Genomic DNA, 18,464 nt, shown 5'->3' on the forward strand with positions numbered 1-18,464 from the left:
GAAGGGTGGAGAAGTGGAAGTGAAGTAAAGTTCGCTGGCAGAACTCAATCGTAAGCGCAGCGGCAGCATCATAAACGACGGCGCTTGGCATTTAGAAAGCGCAGATATTCCTGTCAAAACGATAAGCGCGCCTTACGGCAGCAAACGCAAAGGAACAACAGGACGCAGGACTCGGCAGCAGCAACAGCATCTTGGCTAGGCTGGGAGAAGAGTATAGGATTTTTATGCCAAGTGCTGAGCTGCGTCTTTAAACGTTTTGTGGCTGCCACGGCACTTCAAGCAGGGAGTGGGATAGAAGGGGAGATGAAAGGGGAAGGGAGATGGGGAATGAAGGTGTCGCCTGTCTGGCATTGTCATTTATGTATCTATTCGCAGTGCCCTGCTTCTTGCATTGCTTAAATGCCTTACGGTAATTTCATTCACTTACGCGCACATAACTTGCACAACTCACGTATTCACATTCGCCATTCACATTCACACTCACATTCGCATTCACATTCACGCACACGCATTCGCACTTTTTGGGTTAAGACTGTTTGTCTCCGTGAGTGAGGGGGCAGAGGGGTTAGGGGGTTAGGGCTGTAGGCCAGGTGCGTAATGATATTCGTGTGATAAGGCCATGCCACGCACAGCTGCGCCTTCAGGACATTTTTGGGCCCGGGACACTTTCAAATGCAGCTAATGAGCCAACACAACAACAAATCTTATGTACATAAATCTTTAGCAGCAACAACAGAAAAAAATTCCTAAGACGATCGTCCAGCGAGCAGCAAAAATATGGATTGTTGCCTAATCACCTACAGCGCCAATTTGGTCGAAAAAGAGAAAAACGCGAGAGGGAGAAGGTTGAGGAGCAGGAGAAGGAGGCGACTGCGTAAGCCGCACAAATCCCAAAATATTTCACAAGTTTATCCCCTTAGGTGGCATTTTGTGGCCAAAAGAAAAATACAAAAAAATAAAAAAAAATAAAGAACAGCATCAGCATCAGAGAACGTTAATCAAAATGTAAGGGCCGCAATCCGTATACTCGTACGTATACGTAATACGTATCCCCGTATTCGTATTCCATTTATATATATATATATATCCGTAACCGCAATCGCCAGACATTTGAGCTGAGGCCGAAAAATTTTAATGGCTCAATAAAAATGCCATTTGCGCTGCCTCCCGCCCCATCTCCCCCCTCTCTGTCTCTCTCCAGCTTTCTATCTTTGGCTGGTCTGCAGTTTTGGCCCGCAGAAAAGTTGGCTTTAAAGACAGTGAGCTTGAGAGTGGCACACGCAAAACAAAAGCCAAACAAAGCTTAACACATTTCCCCAAATGCTTATCTAATCAGCGTAAAGTATCCTGACACCTGAGATGCCTCCAGCGTCCCCTTGCGTGTGGCAAGTAGCGCAGTGGCAAGTGGCGCAGTGGCAGGTTTCCGTTTTAGCTTTGGCTCCAGCCAGGCAGCTGTCAGGGCATTAATCTGCAATTGCCAAAGATTTCCGCTTGAAATCGAATCAAATGTAAATCAGCAGCAGCCGCAGTCGAAGACTTTGGAGGAGTAGGAGGAGGGAGGCAAGAAGCTGCGGCAAAGTTGGAGGCAAGTTGCCCAGAACTAGTTGCACATCGTCAATGGCGTTTATTGGGCATTTATTTTTGCCACCCATTTTGTTTGTGGCGCGCTTTATCAAACAGAAAATTTAAAAAACAAATAACAGCCTCAGCCACAGCGTCAGCCGCAACAACAACAACAATAACAAGAAAACTGTGGCAGCAACAACAGCAAACGCTGCCATTAATTTTTTATTGGTTCTCCGAAAACCGATTCCGATGCCTTTTACACAGATTTCCCAAACATTTAAAAGTGCGAAAAGATCAAAGCAAATTCCAATTCCAACTTATTGTCCCCTCTTGTTGCCCCTCTCTCCACCTCCCCCAAGCCGCTTAATCCCTACGGAACAACACACACACTCACACACACACACACCCCCAATGCCACATAGTTGCTACACACACCGAGTTCTTGTTGCTGCTGACTAACGAGACGTGCCACAAAAACTACACATAAATCTCTAGCTGTTGCCGCTTCTCCCAGAACCACAATTGGAACTCAAACTGTCCCTAGGCCTTCTCCCTGTGGTTGCGCCTCTCACTGTCCTATTCCTATTCCTATTCCTAGTCGCCAATTGGGAGCTCTACCTGCTATCAACTATATCCAACTGCTCTGTATCCTTCTTGCTTGACCTAAAACAGTTTCTGACTCTTCTTTTTGACTTATAAAAAACCGATTTCAATTTGTTCTTCAATGGAGTTTCAAGAACAAATCGCTTTTCCTGTTCCAATTACTCTTCATGATGCTGATCCATTTTTTTAACAGCTTTCTCTTCAAATCCTAGAGGTTCTTTTTCTTCTGGCCTTCGATGAGCTCAGACCCTAACAAAATTTTATTTTCGTCACCTGATCTTACCACATAGCAAAGTAAAGAGCAAACTACCCAAACTACTGGTTTAAACCTATTTGAATTCGGTACATATTCTCATCTGCGACTGCTTTCATCCTTTTTTAATTACTCTTTCATTTTATTTCCTAATTTCCATATTTCACCTTGAACAAGGAACTGTCTGTTTGTCTTTGTCTTTGTTTTGGGCTGGTCTATTAATTTTCTTAGGTATCTGAAACTCTTTCAATTTTCAGTATCTCTTATCAATAAAATTTGGAACCTTGATCTGTGTTCTTTCTTGACTAAATCTGAATTTTATTCTTTAATTCCGTATCTTGTTCTCAACCAGCTCTTCAGCCTCGTTATTTAAAGCATCTTTCTAAATCCTTTTTTTTTATCTTCAGTCTTCCCGAGGCTTCGTCCTGAATACTCGACTCTTCCAGATTTCCCCGTTCTATACTATATCATCTTTTTAGACCTCTTCAATCGCACTGCCTTTTTCTGGCATACTCCTTGGACTTCATTATTTCTCTAGAACTCACAGCTTTCCCAGCTGCGTTGTCATTCCTAGATTGCTTCTAATGTTAAACCACCTTCAGATTTAACACTTCTCTTCAATAGGTAAGACTTTCCTCGGAGTCCTCAAGCCCAATCCCCAGACCCAGCTATAAAACTGTGCCTGCTGTCAGTCTACTATGTACTTTTGCACTCTGCTCTTCTGCCATTGAGTGTCTCAATGGAATCCCAAGAACTATTATTGCCCCTTTCCTGCTTGACTCTTGCCACCACCACTTGGCTGTGGCTTGTGGCAACTATTGCTCACCCTGTTGCCACTCAGTGCAGCGTGACTTCTGCTGACGCTTCGCTGTTGCTGTTGATGATGTGGCGTATTTGCTTGTAAACATTTGACGAGTTCTTTCGTCGAACAAAAAGAGCTAAAGCGAGAAGCGTAAACCAAAGAAGAAAGAAAATAAAATAAAATAATATAGTAAAAAGAAAAAAGGATGCCACCCAATGTGTGTGTGTGTGTGTGTGTTTGGGACTCCCCCAAAAAGTTTTTAGGGGAAAAAGTCGGCCACGGCTTTTTGGGCCTGGTTACCGAAAATTAAATCAGCAGCAACTGGCGTTGCTTCTCCGGCTCCCGCTTCTGCTCCCGCCTCAGCTTCAGCTCCCGATGATGCTGCTGCTCCGGTTGCTGCTGCAATGGCAAACAGATATTTTGCTGGCGATGCCAAACCGCATATCAAACTGTCGACCATTTAGCATTTGCTGCTCTGCTCTGCTCTGGCCATACGTACAACGAGGTGCGGACCTTGCCAAGTGGTTTTGGCTGCCTCTTGTTTTCATAACAGCTCCACCGTGGCACACACCCGGTTGCCCAATTCCTCTCTGTCTCTCCCCTCCCCTCTCTCCATCTTTCTGGTATTCCCTCTGCTCTTCCCTAGACTGCTCAGGGCCGAAAGTCGACCCAAACTTTTGACGCCACTCTGTCTGCCGCGCCACGCCTTGGCGGCCTGCATTCATATGTAACAACAATTCATAGATGCCCCTTTTTTTACAGCATACCCTAACAAATGGGGTAACATCCTTCGATGGTTGAGAGTGTAAACAAAAAATGTATTGGGAAAAATAGACAGCTTAGGACATCGATAATGGATGGAAGATGTAAGGAAATTGTATTATGTTCAACTATGAAAAAATAGTAGATACAATATTGTCAACGATAGTGGACAGAACACCTTTCAAGCAAATCTGGCGGGCTTGAATATCAGAATACTTATAAGTATATCTAAACGCAACCTAAAGTTCAATGGTTTCTTTCTAGTATTTTACTATAGAATTTAATTCAAATCTACAATTATAATAAATAAAATTACAAAGCTCTAAAGAGAGTAAGACAGTTTATAAGTATTCTCTCCTGACAAAAATTTGGAGATTCGAATTTCAGGAGCATTAAAGTATAATCATAAAAATCACGACGAAGTCAAGTTTTGCGTTAAAGAACAGATCTTGAAAAAATAAATAGAATTTACAAGAAAAATTGTTAGGATAAAAAAATACTAAGACTTAGATATAGACATAGACATAGAAAAAAATGTATCTCATTCTTTCTAATTATTTGAAACTGAAAAAATCAAGTCTAATTAAAAGAAAATGATTAAAAAAAAGAGAAAATATAATAAGGAAATAATAAATTTTGAAAAAGAATAAAATGTTTTAATTTATATATTATTATTTGTAACTTAGAACTTAATTGTAGTAGTAATAGTGTAGTAATATAAGAAAAAAGAGGAAGATAATAAACTAACGAACCTCGAACTGAATTCTAGTATAATATTAGACATAAAGAGGAAGATAATAATCTAAGAAATTGCATCTTCCTAGTCAGCAATCAAGCTGAAAAAACAACAGTGACTTAAGCACTATTTTCCCCATCATTGTCACTCCAGTTGGTAACTGAGCCTAAGCTGGTAATACATTAGATTCCAACAAACAGCGAGAGAAAGCGCTGCCAATCAACAAGTATAAGTCCGATTGGAAGCAGATGACAACGCCTCAATCAACTGGGGCAACTGAGGCAACGACTTCAATTAGAAGTTGCTTTGGCACAAAGAAGAACTTGTCGCTCTACCAGATTATCCCAGCCACTCAGCTGTCAGTTGCAGACTTAAGTTGCCATAGTTGTTGTCGCTCCCTCAGTTGATAGCGTATAGAGAGTGCGGCGTGTTGCACGAGAGAGAGCAACAAGGGAAAGAGAGAGAGAGAGAGAGAGAGAGAGCACACACAATGTTGTTATATCGTCAATTGTGGGGAGCTGATGCAGCCGCATGGATCGGGGGCAACTAGTTCGAGTTGTTTACACGTGCCTTTGTTGCGCCGCTGACGCTGACGCGATGCGTGTGTTCTCTGCACCCCTTGCCATCCCCTCGCTTTCCCCCCTTTTGGTGGCTGCCCCTGGGAAGCACACACGGAGCACTGCATGAAGTTTTGCGTACTCGTCGTATTTACACACACAAACACACAGAAGGCACATAAACAGGCAGTCAGCCGATTGCCAAGTGCAGCAGCAACAGCAATAGCAGCAGCAGCAGTCACTAGCCCCTCACCCCACCTGTCACTCCCCCCTCTGGGCTGCAATAGCTGACTTTTTCCCATGAAAATAAACACGAGCTGACTACGTTAGTCGCCAAGATGTCTGCGCTGTGCACCTGAAGAACAGGAGGTGGAGAGCGGGAGGAGAAGTCGACTGAGAATGTGTCAGGATGTTGCCGTATTTTAATAATGCATCGAAATGAAAGTGGCTGTCAACTGGAGATTTGACAGCTGCTTTGTGCCCCACGACAAGGATCGATGATGGCATGTCGTCAGGTGCGTACAGCGACAGCGAGATGAAGACAGAGAGAGAGACGGAGAGAGAGAGTGAAAGGGGGGAGGGAGAGTTGAAGTCAAACTGAAGTCAACTTCAGTCTTGACTTTACCTTTTTTTTGTTCTGCTCTTTTTTTTTGCATACTTGGCAGCATTTGTTAGCTTGGCTCGATAATTAGCCAAGCAGTTGAAGTTTGAAGTGTATCTGTATCTGGTATCGTTGGCTGCGAAGCTCATTAGCACACAGCCTCCCCCCTCTCCTCCTTCTACCGATGCTGCCACCGCCTCCTCCTCGTTACTCATAAATGCCATAGATCTTTTGGGGGCCTACCAGCTGGCCCACTTGATGGCATAAACATGCGCTGCTTGGGACTCTTTGAAGTGCAAATTACCCGCGGGGTCAACCAGGCATCTTCACAAGCAATTGCAGATACTTTAGGGCTGGAAGGGGGCTTGGCACAAACTGGGGCCGCGTTTGCGTTAACAATGCTTAGTCTCTCTCTCTTCGTCTCACTCTCTCAATTGCTTTGGCCATAATACATCTTTGGAAAATCTGTTTAATGGCTCTTCCGTCCACTTGAGAAGCTTTTGAAGCTGTTGCTATTTTAATGTGGTCGATATTCTAAATTTAAACAAATAAACAAACACACACACAGACAGACTCACACACCTCGTCCACAACAAATAAGCTGCTTGACTGATTGTTGTTGTTGTTGAAAGTTTATTGTTTTTAAACCTGAGCAGAACACTATTTGATATTTCCATTTCTTTTGAGTTTTGAACTGTTTTGAGTAGCCGTTAATTTGCCGCCTCGAAAACGTGCCAAAAAATTCATTCACCATTCATTCACTTGCATTCTCAATAACTCAATCCTCAATGCTGAATGGAGTGTTTTCTTTCTCTGTGTTTTCCGTTCCGTTTTAGATCCCATCATCTCTTTCGCATCGCATCGCATCTCGTGTAATTTCCCCCCGTTGTTGAATCAACGCAGTCAATTCAGTTCGATTCGCCCCATAGATAATTCAACTGTTAATTATTCCTTATTAATTGCGCATTAAATTACCGATAGTCTTCCTCGAGGTGGAATGATATTTTCAGCTAATTACATCATAATGAGGCGGAACTTTAAACTTGAGGTGTAAATTATAGGGAAACAGTTGTGCAGAGATGATGAAGTGAGATCATCATCGATGGAGAAAATCCTGAGAATAGAGGAAGTTATTGCCATAAATCGGAAATTAGTAAAATCAATTACAGAAATTCTGTCTATGAATATTGAATCATCATTTTGAGTATGGTATTTAATTTAAACTATTTTATATGAGAAATATTATCTACTTTCTCTTTCAACAACATCCTAAGAAATGAAATACATACCTATAAAATTTACTTTTCCTGTTCTCCTTTTATGTTTCATAGTTAATTTTCCCCAAGGGACTAATGCGACTACTAAATAATGTTTTCTAATGAAAGTAATAAAATATCCTGTCTCCAACTTATCCAATATTACAGCCCAGGAACTAGAGAAGTAGCCATGAAAATATTTGGTCAAAATATTACTCGCATTATCCTTAACAACATCTGTTGCAGGTTTTAGGTAATTACATAAACATTATGTACATTTAAGGTATGCCAATATAATATTAAGATTGAATATAATGAGACTTTTTTGTAATTATACGCAATCTAATATATTTAAATACTATTTATTTAAAGTAATGCACAGGAACTTTAAAAATGTATCTTATTTATCATTATATAATTTGATTAAATTATGTTTCTTACAACTATTCTCAGTTTTTATTTGATATATTTGTATTAACGACAAATATAGAAGTTTTAAATAAAAATCAAATTCTAATATTAAAACAAAATTTAAAATTTGAGGAATATAGTATGTTCATTCAATAATTAGAAGATTGAAAGGCATAGAAAAGGTTTAAATTTGTTTTAAATAAAATATATTACGATGTGAGTTTTTAAAAATGATAACTTACAGTTTGTATTAAAGACAAATGCAAAACATTTTAATAAAATATACACATTAATTCAAAGACTTTAAAGATGTGAAAAGATTTAAAGAGACTTCTACAGCTGAACCAAATAGAAGAGCACAACATTTATTTAAATAAAATGTCAGTATTCAAACAAATTTACTCACAGTTGTTACTATTTTGAAATAAATTACAGTCAAGAAATAATGATCAAACAAAACATAATTTTAATACTTTTCAAAAATCTATACATGTTATTTTTGACTTTAAAAAGATGTAGAATTTATGAAAATGTATTAATCGCCTTAATTAATTTCATAGAGTAATCTTTATTAATTTTAACTTTATATAAAAGGAACAAAAAAAAAAGAAATAACAAATTATTTATATTGTGTATGAGTATTGTGTATATGAATCTAAATAAAAATAAAAAATGCAGTTTTATATAATAGTCAAAATAAAAATGTATTTTTTTTCATCTTTTCTACAAGTTAATCGATAAATCTTAGCATATTCATACGGGCATAACTCATCTATCTCCTAAAAATCACAACTAATGTCCAACACCTGTTTTCTTTTAGGGAGGTCACTGGCCCTGCCTTGCTACACGTTTTGGAGTTTATGGAGAATCCTGATGCGGATTTAACAAGCCTATCGAAAAGAGTGTCTCGGCCAGATATAAGTAGTAAATAATGCGCTTGTGGGGGGAGAGGGAAGTAAGAGGAGCTGTGCTATGGATGTAACATAGTATTGTTATAGCAGATAGGGAGGTGCTACGCAACTAGTGTCAAGAATCGCATAAATTTCCGATTCCGGGCAACATACAAATGCGTTAACGACTCAAAGTGTGCCATTTAATGGCCACCAAAGGTCACGTTCACACCAAAGTAATGGCTAAATGGGGGCCGCCCGGCTCTGACAATTCAGGTAATGTGGATAATTTGCTGTCAATGATGTGTAACGCCGCCGCCGACAACAAAAATGAAAATGATGATGATGATGACGACGACGTCCACAGTGATGATGATGAAGATGATGAGCAAAGAATGCGGAGTTGGAGGGCAGGGCTCCTTGTATTTGTTGTCAAACAGCAGGGCACACAGCTAATAGCTGTGCGTTGCTTGGGCTGCATTTAACGAGAGATACTATTATATACTATAAATAGGCAACAACTAGACTGTTAATGTGCTCTCCTCCAATTTAAGTGGAGTTGGATGACAAATCACCCCACAAAATCTGACAATAACAAGCGATGATCGATGATTTGTTGTTTCATTCTTGTTGTTTTTCTGCCCGCGACGAGTGAGCAAATCAAACTTTCGACAAGGTGTTGATGGTACTGTCGATCCCTTCAGAATCCCTCTGATCTCGTCCACATAAATCAGCTGAGACCAAAAACAATCGATCGACAAGATGTCACGCACTAAACTATAACTTGCAATTGGTGGTTTTTGTTTTTCAGGGATTTTCTGTTTCTTTCCTTTTATTTTTTGATTAACTTGCGGCCTGTGGCAACTAAACAAACAATCGGAGAGGCGTTTTATGGCTTAACGTGACCAAAGCGATCGAGAGAGATCGTTTGCATCGTTTGCGTTTGCGTTTGCGTTTGCGTTTGAAGCGTGATCAGTCAAAACTAAATAGAAAACATTGTTGTTTCAGACTTTGTGCAATAAAAATGAAAATCTATTTGTTTCCAATACTATTCACGGCATAGTTCTAAAAATAAGCAAAAACCAAAACACCGAGAGAGAGCAACAGAGAGCGACACATGCAACAATGTGGCACGTAGTATGCAGATGAATGTTGCATGTAATCCTCCCCCGTATGAGTACGGACAGACAATTCACAATTGCCTAGGATAACCCATTGTTTTATGACCCATTTTTGGCCGCGGTAAAACGATCGTAAAAATCGAGGAAGGGAGAGGAAGAGGCTGCTTGCCAGTTAGTGAGAGCGTGAAAAATCCTTTGTATCATTGGCGAGTTCATAGAGATCAGCTCAGTTGAGTTCAATTCTCCGACTCCCGACATATGTGGATTGTATGTGCTCAACAACTTCAATTGGTTTGTATTTATTGTTTTTATTTCTTTCAAATGAGACTCTGCTTTCTACTACTTGAGACCATCCATCGCATCGTAAAACAGATCATCATCCTAGTCCTGTGTTTTAAATGTATACAACATTATTTTACGACTTTTCGTGATATGAAGACTACTAAAGACTTTCAGTTCAGTTCAATTTCTGTTCACTTCAGTTCAAACAAAAACGCATAGCAAAAATGGCGCACTTGACTCTGAAATACCCCACAGATGAATACGAAATACGAAATCTTCTCATCTGCCTGTAATTGTGAAAAGTCGTAAAAATCGAAAGGAAATTGGATTATGTTCCACATAGCCAGCGACATAGTTCACCAGAGATAAAACACACAGCTCTCACTCTGTTTTATTTAAATGATATTTTCTGTGTACTAAAATCTTGCTTCGAGCGCATCTTTGAATGTGATTAAATTTCAAGTTCAAGTTGAGCCAATCTCTAGAGTCTAGACTTATTCTTGAACTTCTTCAGCAACAATAAAAATCTCTTTTTGTCAGAATATGGTATACTAAACATTTTTATTATTTGTTTATTTGTTTAGGATAAATCTTCATATAGTATTCCAAGCTACTTTACAGAATTTCTTGTATTTTTTACAGGATCGTATTTATTACATTATATATTTTGTAATACATTTTTTGACAGGAATAACTTAAAATACATTTTTTTAATACTTTTAGTTTAACTTCAAGTATGAAATATAATAAAATTTATTTTGTTTATTGTAAATGCTTTTTTACTATTTGATGTCCTTTTTTTTGGACTCCATACCGTTGATACAATTTTACTTTTACTATGAAACTTTTAAGATTGCTTTATAAATACATTTTTATAACCCTTTTAGTTTAACTTAAAGTAATAATATATTTATAAAAATATATATATAAATATAATATTTTAGATATATATTTTTATAAATATATTATTACTATTTGAAGTCCTTTTTTTGACTTCATTTTTATTCATTTAATAAAATTTCTCATTTACTATAAGATTTATAATTTTTAAATTAAAATCTGTGCTCAATCGTTTTCCTTTTACTACATTTTTTCAAAAGATCTATTTTCCTAGAACTAACTCTTAGCTAAATTCGTTTATTGGCTTTCTTTTTATAATCCTCCAAATATCTTATGCATTAAAATTCCTCACTATGAGACCTCAAACATTTCAACACGAATCTACAACTAACTCTAACTAAAACTTAAATAAACATTACAATTACATTGTTTAAAGAATAATAGATCAAATAAATTCCAATCTCTTGCATAGCCAATTCAATATGTAAACTTGCTCAATTTTCATTTGTTGAATATATTTCGTCTATATGTTTGTTGAATACTTGAATACTTTGAATACACCCACACATGTCATGCCAGAGGCTCCGCCTACCCGAAGAATTGTTCAGGCAAAAGAAATGTGCACGAGAGTGCTGTGTGTGTGTGAGTGAGTGAGTGTGTAGGGTGTACATGTGTGTGTGAGTGTAGCTGAAGAGCGACGCCCCTGCATGAGAAACTCAGTGCACCAATGAGGCGATTGCATTAACCCTACAAAGATCGCTGCTGAAGATCTTCGAATGCATTTCAAGTGATCGTTGGTAAATGATATGAAGGATATTTTAAATAGATAGAATATAAATAAAAGCAATTATAATTAAATAGTCTACAAATGTATGTATATAATAAACTATTTAACTTAAGAATCAGCTTTATAAGTGAACCTCAAAACGATCCTCGCTCTTCACTGAATTCTACTCCCTGCACTCTGCCACCTCACAGATTTACATGTTCTCTTTCTCAAGCACTTGAGTGTGTGTGCGTGGGAGTGCGTGAGCTTGTGAGTGTATTTGTGTGTATTTATAGTACACGGTGCTCTCCCCACACACACATACACACACACACACCAGCTGAAGCACACCCCGTGGTATGCCACTTGCAGCCAAACCCACAAATCCATATCCATTTATTTGTCGATCGGATCTCTTCGAAGACGGAACAAATCACGGCGCGCGCGGCTGAAGAATTCACTTGAATACGTCTTGGAAAACTAAAGAACTAAAGAACAGCTTCAGTTCTTAAAAAATTACAATTTAAGTGCAGTACTGCGTTGTGTGTTTAAACTCAGGAACAAACCAAAGATTCAATCTAAAGATTTAAAAACCAAAAAGTGCTTTCAAAAAGTTTATCAAATATTTAATTTACTTTAAAAACTATAATAAAGTTGAATATACAAATTTAAAAATAAAAAATGCTTCCCAGTTCGTGTTATACAAGTGCATCGGGTCTTCCGGATAATGAGCAACTGGTCAACACGCTGTTGGCCTGTCCGGAATATCTACGCGCCAGCAATCCATTGGCTGCAGGTGCCGTCGGAGCTATGAGCATGGATGGATTGCCCTGCAATGGGTTTCCATCGGCATTCTACTATCAGGGCATGGATAACTTCTTGTCGCTGCATAATAATATCTGGAATTTACCCATATCCTTTCTGCACAACAATCATCGACCAGAGAAACCGCCTTTCTCTTACATAGCTCTGATTGCCATGGCCATAAGCAGTGCTCCCAATCAAAGACTCACACTTAGCGGCATCTACAAGTTTATCATGGACAAGTAAGTACCGAAAAGTATAGATAATAATAGTTTAAGACTTCTTAATAACTTCCAAAACTGTCAATCTAAAACTCTAATTGTTACCGAAAAAGGATAATGTAGATTAGATTCATAAATTGTCATTTCTGTTTTCAACAAATTAAATTTGTTACATAAATCATGATCTAAGAGTACAGATAACTATTACTCATCAATCAAATCTTGTATATATTTAAAGTAAATACATTTTACTGCTTCTTCAATAGATGCAGTAAATATTTAAAGGCGTTGAAAAGTTTATTTTCAATTAGATAGAAAAGCGTACATTGCCAATTTCACAGCTTGAAAATTTGGAAAACAATTATTTATTTATTTACAATGTTAGACATAACATATAATATTAAATCTAAAAAGAAAAAGTTATGGCCATAGCCTACAAATACTTTAAAAGCTGATTCATTTCTTAAGCTATACCAAATTTTATAAAAAGCTTTTTAGGTATTGAGAAAGATTAAAGAGTAAAGAAGTTTAAAAATATATATAAAACTTAAATTGTAATTTAAATTTGAAAGTTATTAAGAAGAAATCTTTAAAAATGATTTCCGGCTTTCTCTAAATAATTTTAAAAACTTGTTAAGAAATACGATACTTTAGACCTAAAAAATTTCTTTGTTTAATTTTATTAACTTTGCAAGAAATGTAATAGCTTTATATATCTTAATGTAATGTATAAATGTATATTATTATGCCCATATTGATATAGTTAATCCTTAGCTGGAATATTTTTAAAATTTATAATTATATTAGGACTTCATCTTTTAAATTTCAAAATGAAAATTCTAACATTGCAATCTAAGGTTTATACAGTGTTCTGGTAAATTGTAGGATATTATTGTTCACTGCCTCTATATTATAAGAAAATATATAAGAAAAATATACATACATATCAATAGGCTTATCATATTGTTTATTGGACCTGACAACCCGTCATATCCACACGAATTATTCGCAACTCATATATTTAACTTCCCATTAAGAAACATACAATGCAATAATATTTTCAGAAAACAAATTAAAATCCCACACATAAATGTCGGCAAAATTTCGAATTTCGTTCAATGATTCTTGGCACAGTTCCAGTCTAGCAGGGGGCATAACCCCAATCAAATAATCTTACTTATAAAATTAAGAATATTCCTTTTAAAGAATATAATTTAACAACTAAATACAAATAATCAAAAAAACAAAAAACTTAAGATACATATCTAGAAACAATTAGATACGTTTTTGGAACATCTAAAACTGTTACAAATAAAATGCTTAATACATAAATTAAATAACAACTTATTTTCACTTTTAATTACTTCAAGATTCCCCTACTATCGTGAGAACAAGCAAGGCTGGCAGAACTCCATCAGGCACAATCTATCGCTCAACGATTGCTTCGTGAAGGTGGCGCGTGATAAGAACACCATCGATGATAACGACAGCGCGGGCAAAGGCAGCTACTGGATGCTGGATGCCTCTGCCACCGACATGTTTGAGCAGGGCAACTACCGACGGCGACGCACACGTCGAAGACACTGCGGTAATGCCAATCGCTTTGATCGCGATGCCACATCGCGGGTAAGTAATGAATCTCAAGAGACTCGGCAGCATATAAACAATACAATTATTTATTAGGATGCGAATGGGAGCAACGATGGTGAGGTGCGATCACCAAGCGAGTCGCTGCCCGAGTTTGATATATTCTGCAACGACAATGTGGCAGCAAGCAGACCCAACTATTCGGATCGCATCACTGAGCTGCATCGTCAGTATCTATCTGTGTCCTTTGGCTTCAACAGTCTCTTCAACAATGAATCACGCAACACACAAGTCAAAGATGCCACACAATCAGACAGTCCGTGCTCCAGCCAGACGGCAGCAAGTGCCACGGACAGCGCCTTGTTGCACGAAGATCTACATTCCCCAAGCGCGTTTACGCCGCCACTTCCAAGACGCACTGCAGCACCGGAAGTTGGTGGACAGGAGATGGCAACACTTGATGCATTTAAAGGATTACAGGAATTATTGGGTGGCAGCGACACGCCCACAGCGCCAGTTGCCAGCAATAATAATAAATCAAAGACAACGACGCTATTTACAATTGAGAACATAATTGGCAAACAGTAGCATAGAAACATCATTTCGCACAATCGAATTAAATTTGTTAATACATATTAAATTTATTGTTTGTTTTACTATTTTGAACCCATAAACAAAACACTCTGAATTGGTTCTTTTTTGGATTTTAACGGTATTTTTATTCTCGAGTAGAAAACAACTCCTCAATTACCCATCTTATTGAGAGCGCAGCACAGCGGAGGCGCGACGGAGAGCAGCCTATAAACAAAATATAAAGAATTGATCAATATCTACATCACAGTGCATTAGCATTTACAAAAATATGTGCGGAAGACAGTCTCAGTTTAAGTAGTGTCGTCAGGACCAGTAGGAGATCTTGGTGATACTTATAAAGTCATCACAGCACTGAGAAATATCAGTCGCTAAATCAAGTGTTTACCTGCAAGTAAATATAAATATTCATAGATTAGTAACATGAAAGATTTAAATCACAAACAGTAAAAGTATTGAGTACAGTCAGAGAAGGTAATCAACACAACATTTCTGAGATCTTGGTGTAGTAGTATAAAAAGGTTATCATCATAAACACAGAAATAGAATGGAAGGCAATTCATGTTTACCTGGGTCAGATCCTTGCGGTACTTGGAGCCAATCAGCAGGTGCTTCAGTTTCTTCAGGGAGCGACGAGGACCAGCCTTGAAGTTAACACGCACGGTGTTCTTGGCGGGACGCTGACCGTATTTGCCCTTCTTCAGGACGGTGGTGAAGCCCTTCTTATCGGCAGCGGGCACAACACCAACGGTCTTCTTGTGCACAATGCCGCTGTAGCGGTAAGAGCTGACATTGGTCAGATTATTGGGCTCCTACAACAAAAGCAAAAACATATTGTTAATAATCAGTAGGGATTGGTTAACATCGACTCGATAGTTTGTTCAATATTGTCAGATTAAAAGTTACTATCATGTAGTATTCAAATATCATTGTGAAAGTTGTATAAGTTGGAAACATCATTGAACTAATTATAGAGCGAGTTAGTTTAATTGTAAAATGGAAACTCACTGTGCTGAAGGGTTTCTTAACATCACGCTTCTTCAACAAGAAAGCGTTGTTGTTGCGAATGATCAACCAATTGAGGTGCGAAGAGGTTGCCATCGTACGTCTGTGTTAAAGAAAAATGCAATACGAAATTAGTATGAATAAATTAAAAACATTCAAAGCAGTCTCTTGAATGCTATATTTCAGTCTTGGGTGATGAATATAGTCTTCAAGAACTCTTCCGCCAAAATCAATCATCATGATGCAAGGCAATTATAACTATGACCAACAGATGGCGTGCTTACCTTATGTAGTTAATTGAAGATGGAAATGCAGCAACAGGCGGAACACCACATGAAAGAAAAAATCAATTGTTAGTTAAGCGTTCCGAAAAACTATCATAAATTTGAATGTTGTGAATGGATATCAGTCTTGGGTGATGAATATAGTCTTCAAGAACTCTTCTGCTAATTCGTTCATCACAAAAGGCAACTAATTCACCAAATTTCCACATGTGCTCACCTTTTATCGAGAAGCAATCATAAATCAATATCAACACAGCACATGAAATAGAAAATAAATACAGATTAGTATCGTTTCAATTGAAAATAAAATTAAGAGATTTTATATATTGAGAATCAGTCTTGGGTGATGAATATAGTCTTCAAGAACTCTTCCGCCAAAATCATTCATCATCGATTGGTTGGTGCACCAATTTGAAAGGCAGCGGCGTGTGCCACCAACGTGCAGCACGTGTGGGGTTAGCACACAAATTTTACCTCCATTATATTGCAGAGTTACGGCCATGCCTGGCACAAACACTTTATGCACATGCATTTATTAAAATATGGAGTACGCTTTGGTGCAGTCCACTGCACTCAGAAAGCTATAACTTATCTAAATCAAGACAAAATGCAAAATGCCCACCTTTTCTCGTTGAAAGACAAGCAGGAAAGAAATATGGCAGCCAAAGAGGAACGTGAAGTTGGCTGCGATTAAGGGCACAGTGTTGCAACATCGCAATATCGTTACTTAAATACTTGAATATACCAGAAAATACAGCTTAGGTATATTTCAAAATTTAACATACTGTCGCCTATCTGCTTTCCATTGGGCTTCCTTCTTATCACATTTATTCGTTTTTTGTTATTGAGTTATATTTTTTATTTTTCTACAGAATTCTACCGTAGTATTTAATTCTTTCACTTTTAGTTACTGAAGCAATGAAACACAACGAAATCAATCTCATATTTTCTCTATTTCTACCATACCTAATAAAGTGTAACCGTATTTATAACTGTAAATAAGGCGTACTTTGGTATAATTGTGGTCGCAAAAAAGTAGGTTTTGATTTATTCAGATTGCGGTCACTCTGCAACTTGTCAGACACATTTCCGAGCTCTTTAGCAAAAAAACGTTAAATTACAGTTAAATTAAATACACAATTGTATCAAAACGTTTCAGAAAGTTTTTATTTTAGGCTGTGGTTTCTTTTTATTGTCGTATGTCCATCCAGAATTTAAACACTCGTGGTAAGTAGCATGCTTTACATTTCACTCTACTCCACACACTTGCACGTCGTAATTTACACATGTACATGTTATGCGAATGTATGTATGTGTGTACGTACATAAAATGGCTGCTTGTTCGGGGCTAGTCTAGTCATCATTGTGATACTTACAAACATACATACACACACACACACACATGAATGCATATGTAAATAGATGTGCTCTATGTCGGTTTGATGACATGGACATGCATTGGGGGTGTGATTACAGATTGATTTGATGCATTTTTGTGTATTTGGCATTTGTTATTGTTTTTACAGACCCCTTTGCTGATGCAATCAAGGGCAATGATGATGATATTCAAGACGGACTCGTGCACATAAGAATCCAACAGAGGAACGGTCGTAAGACATTGACCACTGTTCAGGGCTTATCCGCGGAATATGACTTGAAGAAAATAGTCCGCTCCTGTAAAAAGGTATTTACTTTGATTAGAGACAAAGAAGTATGTATGTCATGATTATTGATCCGCTTTCGTTTTAGGAATTTGCTTGCAATGGGACTGTAATTGAGCATCCGGAGTACGGAGAAGTTCTTCAACTCCAGGGCGATCAGCGTGAAAACATCTGCCAATGGTTGACCAAGGTGGGTCTAGCGAAGCCTGATCAATTGAAAGTTCACGGTTTCTAAACTGCTGATGCCAAGGAGGAACAAACAGAGGTGGTGTGGATTTTCATACGAGTCTTACATACACATAAATATATACATTTAACACAAATACATATATACCAAACTTGCTAAAGTTATTTGTTCCGATTACAACTACAAAAACTCCTCTCTTGATAACAAAACATTTATATAAAGACAAGCAATAGACCATTAACAGCGAACAATGTTAATCATAAAAGTTAAATAAAATTAAATGTTCATTTTAATTAAAAATTCCGTTGCGTTTCAATTTATATTAGTTCAAGTTGTATTTATTTTTTTTATCATTCATGGTTTAGCAAAGAGAACCTGACATTGATAGTTATTCTATCATTGATGTCAACATCAATGGCAAGGTCGCATCAGTAGTAATCCGGCGCCGCCATTTTGATGACGTTTTTCAAAAAAAAAATATCGATTGACTTACTATGCGTAAATTCGTCAACGAAAATGTTCAAAAATAGTTTTAAATAAAACTATTCATTTTCCATTTTGCTTTATATAAATTGCTGAAATATTTAAATAAGTTCGATAATATCAAAAATATTAACTATTTTTTGTATTTATCGATTTCACGCATAAATGTGTGGCCACACTGGCGATAATGAATGC

At 37.5% G+C, this 18,464-nt stretch overlaps 3 protein-coding genes and 3 non-coding genes across 6 annotated transcripts; 2 read left to right on the forward strand and 4 right to left on the reverse strand.

Moving 5' to 3' along the window:
* The first annotated feature begins 12,090 nt into the window (after positions 1-12,090).
* LOC117572367 (fork head domain-containing protein FD2) lies at positions 12,091-14,692 on the forward strand. Its single transcript, XM_052004260.1, has 3 exons — positions 12,091-12,492; positions 13,842-14,097; positions 14,155-14,692. The coding sequence occupies exons 1-3, from the start codon at positions 12,128-12,130 to the stop codon at positions 14,644-14,646; spliced, it is 1,113 nt and encodes a 370-aa protein (XP_051860220.1). The 5' UTR covers positions 12,091-12,127; the 3' UTR covers positions 14,647-14,692.
* A 58-nt stretch (positions 14,693-14,750) lies between these two features.
* On the reverse strand, positions 14,751-16,619 carry LOC117572368 (60S ribosomal protein L28). Its single transcript, XM_034255135.2, has 4 exons — positions 16,561-16,619; positions 15,658-15,757; positions 15,219-15,461; positions 14,751-14,856 (listed from the first exon to the last, which is right to left on the reverse strand). The coding sequence occupies exons 2-4, from the start codon at positions 15,748-15,750 to the stop codon at positions 14,815-14,817; spliced, it is 378 nt and encodes a 125-aa protein (XP_034111026.1). The 5' UTR covers positions 15,751-15,757; positions 16,561-16,619; the 3' UTR covers positions 14,751-14,814.
* LOC117572828 (small nucleolar RNA CD11) lies at positions 15,826-15,902 on the reverse strand. Its single transcript, XR_004572564.1, has one exon. It is a non-coding gene; the product is annotated as a small nucleolar RNA CD11 (small nucleolar RNA).
* Positions 16,052-16,126, reverse strand: LOC117572826 (small nucleolar RNA CD11). Its single transcript, XR_004572562.1, has one exon. It is a non-coding gene; the product is annotated as a small nucleolar RNA CD11 (small nucleolar RNA).
* Positions 16,264-16,339, reverse strand: LOC117572827 (small nucleolar RNA CD11). The gene has a single exon (XR_004572563.1). It is a non-coding gene; the product is annotated as a small nucleolar RNA CD11 (small nucleolar RNA).
* Positions 16,620-16,986: 367 nt separating the features above from the next.
* LOC117572369 (eukaryotic translation initiation factor eIF1) lies at positions 16,987-18,086 on the forward strand. The gene is made up of 3 exons (XM_034255136.2): positions 16,987-17,165; positions 17,465-17,622; positions 17,688-18,086. The coding sequence occupies exons 1-3, from the start codon at positions 17,138-17,140 to the stop codon at positions 17,832-17,834; spliced, it is 333 nt and encodes a 110-aa protein (XP_034111027.1). The 5' UTR covers positions 16,987-17,137; the 3' UTR covers positions 17,835-18,086.
* The last annotated feature ends 378 nt before the right edge of the window (positions 18,087-18,464 follow it).

Source organism: Drosophila albomicans, chromosome 3 (assembly GCF_009650485.2).
Source record: "Drosophila albomicans strain 15112-1751.03 chromosome 3, ASM965048v2, whole genome shotgun sequence".
Lineage (NCBI taxonomy): Eukaryota > Metazoa > Arthropoda > Insecta > Diptera > Drosophilidae > Drosophila > Drosophila albomicans.